The 12,857-nt window shown below is 45.6% G+C and overlaps 1 protein-coding gene across 1 annotated transcript in view; it reads left to right on the top strand.

Moving 5' to 3' along the window:
• Window positions 1-12,857, top strand: part of SLCO4A1 (solute carrier organic anion transporter family member 4A1) — a 74,550-nt gene that overhangs the window by 40,872 nt on the left and 20,821 nt on the right. Inside the window, exons 4-6 of the mRNA XM_073607499.1 lie at window positions 4,179-4,300; window positions 6,392-6,497; window positions 10,639-10,793. Of these exons, the coding sequence (XP_073463600.1) occupies window positions 4,179-4,300; window positions 6,392-6,497; window positions 10,639-10,793 (383 nt within the window). The remainder of the gene's footprint in view (window positions 1-4,178; window positions 4,301-6,391; window positions 6,498-10,638; window positions 10,794-12,857) is intronic.

Here is a 12,857-nt window from a genome sequence, read left to right as displayed (position 1 = left end):
TGAAATGGTGTCACAGAACGAACATTCCAGAGTAAAAACATAAGGAAGGATTGTGCTTTTATAAAACGATCCTAGTCACCCCATTGGGGTCAATGCCTCTAGATGGAACTTGTATCAGGCGGTCAAAGATGGTGGGCCCTTCCCCCAGCCCACACATATGTATTGAGAGCCGACCGGGACCCGTCAAACAGGAGCACTGAGGCCATGTTTACATGTCATTTCACTGCGTTTTCAAAATAGGCAAAAATTAAAAATGCCTGTAAACGAAACGCAGCTAAACGTGAGTTACCGCGTTTAGCCACTTTTGGTGTCAGAAACTTCGGCGTCTGAACTCATTTTTTTTTAGCCCCCAAATGACCCCATTTTGGAAAGGAAACACCCCAATGTATAATCAATGAGGCATAATGAGTCTTTTGAACATGTCATTTTTTTCTACAAGTTTTTGGAAATTGTGTAAAGAAAAATGAAAACACACTTTCTTTTTACACAAAGTTGTCCATTTATACAATATTTCTAACACAGAGCATGTACATACCAAAAATTACACCCCAAAATAGATTCTCCTACTCCTCCTGAGTACGGTGAAACCACACGTGGGAGACTTTTACACAGCCTGGCCACATAGAGAGGCCCAACATGCAGGGAGCACCATCAGGTGTTCTAGGGGCATAAATTTCAAATCTAATGTGACTACCTATTACACTTTTGTGAGGCACTGTAGTGGCATGGATGAGAACTGAAAGAAATTCAGAAGAAAAATGAAAGAAAACGAGTGGCCTCTATGGTGATTAACTAAGGAAGTGATATGGAAACTTGTACAATCATCCAGGTATCTAGAATTTGAAGGAATTGGAAGCCTGGTCCCCAACCAGATGGATGAGAACTGATGCGGCATGGATGAGCATGAATGGAGATGGATGAGCCGTGGATGGGGATGGCTGAGTATGGATGGGTTGACTGAGCATGAATGAGTATGGCTGGGTATGGCTGAGTATGACTGGGGGTGGATGGGATGGCTGAGCATAGATGGATGGATGACTATTGCGGAGTATGGATGGATGGCTGAGCATGGATGGATGGATGAGGCTGCAGTGGGCACAGATCAGCGCTGTGGACACGACAGATCCAGCCCACAGCGCTGTTGCACCACGATCTCTCCCCTCTCCACTCACACTGTAGCGATTGGTACAGAGAGGGGAGAGAGGAACCAGACGTGACGCCGTTTTGTTTACAAGTGACCGCTTAGCGACCATTTACCATGATCCGTGATGCGGACCCGGGGGTCACGGATACTCACGTGTGCGCGCCCCAGGGGGCGCGCGATTCTGGGAGGACATCATAGTACGCCCTCACAGAGTTATCGAGCTGCTCTGTAGCCATCATTCGGCTATGGCGCGGTCGTTAAGTGGTTAAACACACATTTTGGCCCTTTAGCGCACATTTTTGGCACAGGTTATTTTAACATGCATTTTGGTATGATTTGTAACGCACATTTTGGAGCTTCTTTTAGCATGTAGTTTGACACTTTGTTTTCTTTTTATGCGTATTTTGGCAAACAGCACATTTGCTAGCCACTTTTGGGTTGCCATTAACAAGTAATGGCACCGCAAGCATACCAGGCATTTTGCACGTGTTTCCGGAATGCACACAAAAACGCAGGTAAAAAAAATGAGCCAAAATACATGTTAAAAAAGCACCAAAATGCACATAAAAATGTGATAAAATGTTTTGGGCATGGAGCATTGTGCATTTTTTCAATTTGGCTTTTTGGCATGTTGGCAGTGCATTTGTCAAATGACAAAATGTGTGGCAAAATGCATGTCTGCTAACTGCATTTGTGGTGCCATTAACAATGAATGGCACCCAAAAGCGCATTGGAATCGTGGCAAGAATTGCGCAATTCTGCATTGCTACGATGTGAATGGGTCCTAAAAGAAAATACATTATAACTATAATGGGTGTGTTTGTACTATGTATATATGTGTGTGTATATATATATATATATATATATATATATATATATATATATATATATATATATATATATATATATATATATACAGTTTTTTTACAAAAGTTAGTATACCCCACACATTTTTGTAAACATTTTATTATATCTTTTCATGTGACAACACTGAAGAAATGACACTTTGCTACAATGTAAAGTAGTGAGTGTACAGCTTGTATAACAGTGTAAATTTGCTGTCCCTTCAAAATAACTAAACACACAGCCATTAATGTCTAAACCACTGGCAACAAAAGTGAGTACACCCCTAAACGAATATGTCAAAATTGGGCCCAATTAGCCATTTCCCCTCCCCGGTGTCATGTGTCTCGTTATGCCGCGTACGTGCGGTCGGACTTTTCGTCTACAAAAGTCCGACAGCCTGTCCGACGGACTTTTGGCGGACTTGGGGCGGACTTGCCTACATACGATCACACAAAAGTCCGACGGATTCGTACGTGATGACGTACACCGGACTAAAATAAGGAAGTTGATAGCCGGTAGCCAATAGCTGCCCTAGCGTGGGTTTTTGTCCGTCGGACTAGCACACAGACGAGCGGATTTCTGGGTCCGGCGTAGTTACGACGTAAAGATTTGAAGCATGTTTCTCTGGAAGGATATCAAGGACTGTGATGGAAATGGATGGATCCCCAAGGAGGCTCAGCTCTCAGCATAGTGTAGTCATCATGGGAAAAAAGAAAGGGAGGGCTCTCAGTTTTGTGGGTGTCGATGGTGTGGAAAAGCTCGCTCAGCTCCTCTGCACTTAGGATTCCATCAGCAAAGTAAGCCTTGAATTCTTCAAAGGACAGTTTTCCATCATCATTTTGTCTGCTCGTCTCAGGATCTGGTCAAAGCCTCAGAGCCCAGAGCACCGCCCTGAGATCCAATCTTTCCCACTATGGCCATGGTCATCATTTTTTCCCATGATGACTACACTATGCTGAGAGCTGAGCCCTTCCAGTCTTTACCCTCATCCCTGGGAGTTCCGAACTAGCAGGATCTCAATGCCCATCTAGACCCTCTGTAACGGGGGGTCATGGGGTTCTGGTAAGCGGCCAGGCTCCCTCTTTTGGTGGTGGACCCACACATTTATGACCTTACATACTCTGAATCACCTGGGACTGTCTATCATCTTTTGGGTTTCCTCCCATATGGACCTTCATGACCTACTCCCTGGTTTACATTCATCACACATGGACTCATTTTGAAGTTTGATTGCACTGTTTGTGTTATATTACCGCACTGCTCACCAGAGGGGCTTATGTATTTCCTTATACTTTCTTACATTGTGTGTGGTACAGTTTGGTACAACATTTATTCATGTATATATTGTACTTTCTTTGGTGTGGCACTCTTTAGCCACATATTCACTAGTTTGCTAAGCGCGAGTCAATATTTTTTCTCTTTCACTTTTGTTGTGTTTGTGTCACAATCCAGGACATCGCAGCTTTATGTCACTTGTTTTGTAGAATTTGAAGCGCAATTATTTAGTATTTTTTTGCTACCACTGCCAGTGCCACCAGGGATGCCTATCAGTGCCGCATATCAGTGCCCATCAGTGCCATGTATCAGTGCCCATCAGTGCCGCCTATCAGTGCCCAGCAGTGCCGCCTATCAGTGCCACCCATAAGAACCCATCTTTGCAGCCTTTCAGTGCCCATCAGTGTCGCCTATCAGTGCCCACCAGTGCCACCCATGAGTGCCCATCAGTGCCGCCTATCAATGCCCATCAGTGCTGCATATCAGTGCCACCCATCAGTGCCGCCTACCAGTGCCCATCAGTGAAAGAGAAAACGTACTTATTAACAAAATTTTTAAACAAAAACAAAAGCAAAATTTTTATTTTTTTCAAAATTTTTAGTCTTTTTTTATCTGTTTCGCAAAAAATAAAAACCGCAGAGGTGATCAAATACCACCAAAAGAAAGCTCTATTTCTGGGAACAAAATGATAGAAATGTTGTTTGGGTACAGTGTAGCATGACCGCGCAATTGTCATTCAAACTGCGACAGCGCTGAAAGCTGAAAATTGGTCTGGGCAGGAAGGTGTCTGAGTGCCCTGTATTGAAGTGGTTAGGCACAGGGTCACAACCAGCAAAAATAGGTGTTGCCTTTACTTGCTGGGTCTGCTTTAACAGCCTTTGATCAAACTCAATGTCTTTATGTCTTGTTGCAGAACCCATCTGACACCGGAGAACCCTCTGTGGGTCGGAGCCTGGTGGATTGGATTCCTGGGGGCTGGAGTAGCTGCCTTTCTCATTTCCTTTCCTATTCTAGGCTATCCTCAACAGCTGCCAGGTAACGTCTCCTATTACTGCAATATAATCAGTGATTATTACCCATCTCCTCCCTGAATAAACAGACTATAAATAAACTAATGACTCTTCCCATATGATACAATTACTGATATTAGAATTACTGGGAAACCGTGTGCAACATAATCCAGATGGTATTAATGTCATTGTTGGAGATGTTTTTCACCAGTTGAATCATAACTTAAGCCAGCCATACATGGATCAAAACTCCAGATCAGCAAGGATCGGACAAATTTCGATCCATGTATGGACAGGCTGAAATTGACTGGTGCAACCAGCCTGTCAGATTTTTCTTACTGCCAGCAGCTATAGCCACTATCAGTAATCATTGTAATCTGCCAACCGGGAAGGCAGCCTGTACCCCCACCCCGCTGGCAGAATACAGTAGACCAGCAGAAGGCATTTCCCATCAACACTGACTGTGTTGATGGGCGAATAAAGTGATTTTCTTTCCTTCCACCCGTGGCTGTCAATCACAGGCTGTGGGCTGGAGCTCCCTCCCCTGTCACCTTTTTATCTCTTGGTGTCAGCAAAGCATGTCAGGATAGCGGAGGAACGAGGCAGCAGACAGAAATGACACAATATAGAGAGATATGTTTTGTTCATATTTCATGTCTGAGGTTTATACCCACTTTAATTAAAAGTGGATCTAAACTCTGTAGTACTGAACTTCCCTCCAGCAATGCAATGTCTGCTGTCTCTTTACCTGCTGTCAACATCATCTTCTCCCTGGCCTTTTCCAGGTTCAGGTCTTTGGCCATCTTGATTGGCCAAGCTGGGATGAGGTAGCATCTACACATGCACATTGGAGCCCATACATCCCAACACAGGTGTGCCTAGAATGTAGAGCTGTATATGCTTTGCTCAGTCTACATTCTAAAGCAGGGTTGTCCAACCTTTTCACCTTCCTGGGCCACATTGGAAAAAGAGGAAGTGCTCCGGGCTGCACATAAAACACACTAACAATAAGGATAGCCAATGAGCAGAGAAAGTCGGGCAAATCGCCAGTTAGTGATCACTGATATAGATAATGTACCTATCTGAGTTATAAAACGTAAATTTTTTTATTGCAAAAGAGGGCAACATAAAACTAGTGCGATTATAAACAACAATAAGGGTAGCTGTTGAGCAGTTCCTCCTGTGGCTCTCGGCGAACAGGCCCCATTCACTATAATAACAGGTTGCCGACGGCCGCACCTATTCACGGCTCTCTACACAGCCAGTGATTACCTGCGGTGATTGCTGCTGGATGCAGATAAAGTGCCGCTAAGAGTACCAGGAGGAACTGCCTCTACAATTCTCACTGGCCCTAATCGCTGGTTTGAATGTAGCCTATGTATGTGCTGTGTAGGGCAGGAGAGGCGGGGTTGTTGGCGGGGGGGTGGCTTTGGGGGCGGGGTGCAATTGAAATCTGGGAAGGCCCACCCACCCCTGCACCCTCGTAGATCTGGCCATGCAGCATTCACTCCCCGGCATCCCTCCAGACGTTCCCCAGCCGCATGCCAAACACTCTGGGGCCACATGCCATCCCCAGGCCGCGGGTTTGACACCCCTGTTTTAAAGCATCTTGTGAGAAAGAAAGTAAGATGTCTTTGTTGCAGAAGAGACAAAATATTTATCTCCTGTAATAAAAATCCTTCCTGCTTGCAGGTTTTGCAATTGAGGGTTGAGTTCCACTTTCATATGTAAAGATTCTAAACAGGGCTCTCATCATTCCTGCTAGATTTGTATTTATTTTTCTATCATGGAGAATGTGGAGGTGCTGGGGACACACGAAGGTGGATGGGCACAACCCAAGCCCCCGGTGGACAGGAACGGGAGTCAGTTATGGAAAGAGATCTCACCTCTACATCAAGACATATGAGAGGCCAGGGGCTGACTCAGAACACCAGGTTCCACCTAAAAATAAAATGTCACTTTTGGGTGGACTGGCTCCTAAATACCCTAACACAATGACAATTGTCTTGGTAATAAATTCCCATAATCCCCTGCACACCGGGAGACAATATCGGGAGTGTGTTATGTATGTGTGAGAGGTTTTGTGTGTTAATATTACATTTGCATTGTATTCCAGGTTCCCAACGTTACGTGGTGATGAGAGTGTCTGAAGCTCATCAGATAAAGGATGGGGACTACAAGCCAGACCCTGATTTTGGGAAGACAATCAAAGATCTTCCAAAGTAAGAATGGTTTGAATATAATAACTTTAAAATGTATATCCAGCAGTGGCGGCCCATGCATTAAAGGGAAACGGGCGCTGCCCCTCTCTCCTGCCACCACCTCTAGCACCAATAGATAGATTCATGCATTGATTTTGAAGCACCTGCTTAGAGCCATAGGCGTCAAAAAAGGTGACCCGCGAGCGCCATGCAGGTCACTCAGCTGTGTTAGAAAAGCAAATTAATATTCGCTTTCCTAACACTAAACTGCCTCTCTGCCAGTTAGGTGCTCAGATCTGTTACCCGTCACCTGATTGGCTGAAACGACAGGCGCTGTGATTGGACGCCAGATAGCAGAGGACGGGAGAAGACATCGAGGAGCTGTCCCACCAAGACAGGTAAGTGCAGACGGCGGGTCAGCGGGGGGCACACTGGCAGCATTTGATATGGCACAGTGGCTGCATTTGATGGGGCACAGTGGGAGCAATCGATGGGCACAGTGGCGGCAATTGATGGGCACAGTGGCGGCAATTGATGGGCACAGTGGCGGCAATTGATGGGCACAGGGGGAGCAATTGATGGGCACAGCGGCAGCAATTGATGGGCACAGTGGCTGCAATTGATGGGCACAGTGGCTGCGTTTGATGGCACAGTGGCAGCAATTGATGGGCACAGTGGCAGCATTTTATGGGGCACAGTGGCTGCATTTTATGGGGCACAGTGGCTGCATTTGATGGCACAGTGGCAGCATTTTATGGGGCACAGTGGCTGCATTTTATGGGGCACAGTGGCTGCATTTTATGGGGCACAGTGGCTGCATTTAATGGCACAGTGGCGGCAATTGATGGAAACAGTGGCTGCGTTCGATGGCACAGTAGCTGCGTTTGATGGGCACAGTGGCTTCGATTGAAGGCACAGTGAGGCTGCAATTGATGCGTTTTTTTTTCCGAATCTTTCAGTTTGTTTGTGCCCCCCCCCCAAAAAAGATTTTTTGAGCACCAGCCCCCACTGATATCCAGCCAAAACATTTTTTGCTAGTTCTAGACAGAGTGGGGTAGAATTAGGGCCCCAGTGAGATTTTTACTGCTGTTGGGGGTGACACTGTGACTGGTGTGGCTGGTGATCAGGGACACTGGCTAGCTGCACTTGCGTACAGTGTCACCAGAGCAGCCAGCCAGTGTCTCTTATCACTAGCCACCCCGATATACAGTGTCATTATAGTAAGGCTGGCTAGTTATCAGGGACAGGAGGTCTAGTGACAGTGTAAAAAACAAAACACAGAGTGTTTCTTACAGTGTTGATTACTGTGGAAGAAAACAGAGCACTGGCTGCAACTGGCTATTTTTTGTATGTGATTGGTCACAGTGATCACATGGTACAGGGCCAATTTTATTTCCCTGTACTCTGCTCTGTGATCTGGTGTGTCTGAAGGACACAGCGATCACATGGCGTGCATCAGTGAGGACGTTTCTATATGCCCTTCGCCCTCAGGAGTGAGTTGTCTGGCTGTTTAAGTCCAATGGCTGGGCAGCGCCATCATGGCAGACAGGAAGTGAGGGAAAATGTGCACCAAGGACAGACAGCATTAAAAATCTAAAATAATAATACTGGTTTAAGCCCTGCCTAGTATCTTGAGTATCATACAAATACCAATATACTGTAAATACAATCGTGCAAAAACAGGTAAATGTGCAAAGTAAAATGCAATAAACAATTTAAATAAAATTAAACGTGACATTCATAAATTAGTCCACATCCTCGTGTTTCTTTAATGCATTCAAATTGTGACAATTGATCATCCAATCTTTAACAGTGCCAGGTGCTGTCTCTTTATATGAAGTGCAAATTGTGCTCCCCTCCGGTGTCCCCACTTACTCATCGACTGATATGGACTCCTATTGTATAGCAGTCCATATCAGTCTTGTGAGAGTTTGCCAGGAAGGGAGGGATGATGAGTCATAAGAGGGCCAATGAGAGCTGCAGAGCTGGAGGTGTGCCTCTGCGTAAATCCAGGAAGTGAACAGGCAGCAGCTTCAGCTGCCCACAGTTAAAATGGCTGCAGCCAGACTCAGTGGAGGGAGATTTCTGCAGCATATTTGGCAAGTAGAGAATCACAGTATATATAAATTAATATGCAAAGTGGTTGGAGGGAAGCTTCAGAATGGCAAAGATGTTTTTATTACAAATTATGTGAGCAGACTGCAGTTCCTCTTTAGGAGATAAAATGACCCGATGAAAGGAACCTGTTTAATAATAGAAACATACTGCTGATTGCTTAATTTGCTTTATTTAATTGGGGGAACTTTTTGTTAGTTCTTTGTTCTTTTAGTTTTTGTTATGCAAATGATTTTCTGTGAAATGACCATGTTCTGCTGACCAAATGGGAATGCATAACTTACAACTTCTATTGTTATAGATGCATTAATCAAATTATAAGGCAAAAAAAAGTGCTATGCCAAAGTACATATTTAACGGTCAATGTATTGGCTTCATTAATTGACCCTGTGTGCAGTTCATAATTATAAGTCTGTCAGTCTGGGCAAGAATTTGAGACTGGCCTATTATCCTGTTGGGATACCAGAATGGTTCCCATTATAAGGTCACAGGCTATAAAAATGTAAGTATTTACATATTTCTAATAAAAAAAGGGCTTCAAAACAAATCCCCCACTGACCTCTGTAGCTGCAGGCACTGTGGAACAATGCATACTCAAAATGTAAAGCAGATTCATTGAAGTTGTTCAAATCATTTTTTTTTTCTCAGCAGTGACACATCAGCTCAGTTTCTCCTGCTCCCACCTCCCAACAGTGACTCAGCAGCTCTGCTCCACCCTTGCAGCAGCATAGCTAACCCTACTACCCCAATTCAGTGGTGACCCGGCAGCTCACCTCCCACCTACTCCCCCCTTCCAACAGTGACTCAGCAGTTCAGCATACCCCTTTCCCTCCTGCCAGCCTAGACCAGTGATGGTGAACCTTGGCACCTCAGATGTTTTGGAACTACATTTCCCATGATGCTCATCTACACTGCAGAGTGCATGAGTATCATGGGAAAAGTAGTTCCAAAACATCTGGGGTGCCAAGGTTCGCCCATCACTGGCCTAGACTGCAGATCAGCTTCCCTTGTTTCTCCTCCTGGCAACTCTGCCCCTACCCCTTCTCCATCAGGTCTTGTCTCTGCTTAGTTTTCCCTTCCCAGCAGTGATTCAGCAGATCAGATCCTGCCTTCCGGTAGTGACTCAACAGCTCAGCTCCCCCTGCTGTCCCCTCCTAGATATAACTAGGTAGCTCTGCTCCAATCCCAGCGGTGCCTTAGCAGCTCAGCTCCCCCCTCCCAGCAATGATTCTATGGCCCCATGCACACAGGGATTAAAAACACCTATTTTACTGGAGGTTTTTTTTCAGCACCTCTGTTTTAGGCTATGTGTTCATGCACACATAGGCGTTTACAGGCATATTTGAAGAGGAACGTTTACAGGCTGAAAAATAAAACAACTCATCACCAGTGTGTTCAGGAGAGGAGTTTTTGGGCAGAAAGTGTCCAAACGCTCCCAAACGCTGGACAGGTTTAGCCCCTGAGCGTTCATTCATTCCAACGGCCAGAATAATGTAATATTCAGGCCAATCAAATCCAGAAATGCTCAAAAGCTTGATGCGCCTAAACGCTTGTCATATACAGAAGCTTTAGACACATTTTTTCCTCAAAGTAGAATTCCACACATGCCCTATGGGTTTGAGGCCTACAACCCAACTCACCCTGCTCCTTCTTCCCAGTACAACTCATGCTGCTCCCCCCTCCCAGCAGTGACTCAGCAAACTTCTATCTTTCTAATCGTCAGTGTAAACACAAAGCAGAATCTTTGGGTGGAAGGGTGGAGCAGGGTAAACGGAACTGCTAAAAGCGAATGGCTTGAATGACTTCAGTACCTCTCCTGTGAAGGTCAGTAAGGGGTTTGTTAGGTATATGTAAATACTTGAATGTCCATATCCTGGCCACAAACCCATGGTAAGTGATTTTTTATTTTTTTTCCAAATGTTATCTTTTGATTAACAAAATTTACCAACAGTAAAGTAGTATAAAGGGTCTACCTGATTGGAAGTAATTTGGTCCTTCAAAAACGCCCTCCATATAAAAAGCCTCTTCTATATTGTTTCCTGTGCAGGTCAGTGTTGATGCTTCTGAAAAATCCCACTTTTATTTTCCTGTGCCTGGCCGGAGCAACAGAGGCGACCCTCATTACGGGAGTGTCGACGTTTGGACCAAAGTTTTTAGAATCTCAGTTTAGTTTGAGTGCTTCAGAAGCTGCTACTTTTTTTGGTGAGTTTTTGCTTCCAGTAAAACTGAATGACCATTTTGGCTAATGATTTATAGCTACGGGTGTATCCGAGGAGGCTATGAGGTCTTCCAGGGGGCTATGGCCTGGTGAGGTTCTCCTCGCTCTTTTCTTCATTGGACAGTAGATGGATCCTAGTGGGGGTAATATGGACAGTGCAGTCACGGCAAAGGGCAGTGCAGTCAGTCTAACTGATAATTACAGGACTCAGCCACACAGCAGAATGCAATTCCAGCCAGCAGGATCTAGCTCTTTAAAAGTTCATGTAATCACTGTGATTGGTTGTCTTGTGATTGCGGTGTGGTCATATCATGTAAAATTGCTGTTTAGCAATTGTAACAGTGCGAGGCCCTGCCACTGTGAAAAACTGATACAGGATTTGCATTAAGGCTTAAGGCTTAAGGCGAGGCACCAGAAAGCCAGAGATCATTGGCTTTCTCTGGATTCTGTAAACCTGTATTGGGGCCTGGAGCTTGAAGGTTCCCAAGTGTATTGGGTGGGACGGAACCTCAGGGCTCCCAGTTTAGAGACAGCTCCCATATTGGAGACAGGAGGTCTCACCCAGGAGTCAGAGGTGCCCTGGCCAAGAGTCAAGAGACTGGAGGCCTCAACCAGGGGTCAGAGGTGCCCCAGCTAGTTGGTCTCACCCAGGAGTCAGAGGTGTCCTGGCCAAGAGACAGGAGGCCTCAACCAGGGGTCAGAGGTACCCCAGCCAGTTGGTCTCACCCAGGAGCCAGAGGTGTCCTGGCTAAGAGACAGGAGGCCTCAACCAGGGGTCAGAGGTACCCCAGCTAGTTGGTCTCACCCAGGAGTCAGAGGTGTCCCGGTCAAGAGTCAAGAGACAGGAGGTCTCAACCAGGGGTCAGAGGTGCCCCAGCCAGAAGACAGGAGGTCTCGTCCGGGGAGCCAGGCAGGCTCCTATTGGTGTGTCAGGAGAACCCCTGTTCAGAGGCCAGGAGTGGGCCATGCAGCAGGGCACTGCGACTAAAGGCTAAGTGAGCCAAATGAACCATGAAAGCTTGGCAACACAGTCAGTGGGACTGGTAAGGAGAGCAGCGATGCTGCTGACAAGGGAGCCAAGGTGGTTTGGCACTTTCCGTTAACTTTTCATGTTGGTGGTGGAAACCCCTGTGTGGGCAACCAAATTCTACATGCACTGTTCCTATAAATAAAAAAGGGCTGCCATGCCCTAAAATGCAGTTTGGACTGGCATAACCCAATGGAAAAGCAGCTACCACACGAGTATAATCACCCCAGTACCACGCAATTAAAAAATAAAAGTAAAAAAACAGGCATTTAGGAGGCAGCATTACCACCTCCTGAACAGTTGTCAGCCGCTTCTATGCCTCCATCTAAAAAGCGATCCACTTTGGAGAGATCGGTAGGCAGTACTGATACTGTGAAAAAAAAGCCTAAGAAACCAGCATACTTCAAAGTAAACTTGACAGAAATCAGGCAAAACTGAAATATGAGGGTTGGTTAAAAATGGCTTTTTAAAAGATAAGTTAACTTTTCGTAACATATTCAGGGTGTAACATGTAACATGTTATAAACGGACCATCCCCCCCACCTCCCTGATCCCCCGATCTGACAGCTAGCGGGGATCTCTCCCCTCCCCCTTTCCCGCTAGCTGTCACAATTAAAAAACTACGTGGCAAAGCGCCCGGTGTCACTCATTCATAGTCCTCTGTGAATGGAAAACTACAAGTTCCAGCAGCCTTTGCAGATGTCGGCTTGTAGTTTTCAATGAACTGCCATGGCACTGTGAGCACTGTGGTAGTTCATTGAGTCTTCCTGTCAGAATGTATCGGCTTCCCTCATACGAGATACGAGCAAGCCTGTATACACCGACAGATCTGCAGGAGACCTGTATACCACCCGTGGATCGCTGGTGCAATACTTTCCAGGCTCCTGCAACGAAAAATAATAAAAAATAATAAATGCACATTTTATTACCTGCAAAAAAATGTGCATTTATTTTTTTTTCTGAAAAGTGAACTTATCCTTTAGCCCCCGTTCACATCTATGCGAGTTACATGCGGCTTACA

Source organism: Aquarana catesbeiana, linkage group LG12 (genome assembly GCF_042186555.1).
Source record: "Aquarana catesbeiana isolate 2022-GZ linkage group LG12, ASM4218655v1, whole genome shotgun sequence".
NCBI lineage: Eukaryota > Metazoa > Chordata > Amphibia > Anura > Ranidae > Aquarana > Aquarana catesbeiana.
Note: the sequence above shows the minus strand (reverse complement) of the source record. Positions and strands in the feature narration are given on the sequence as shown.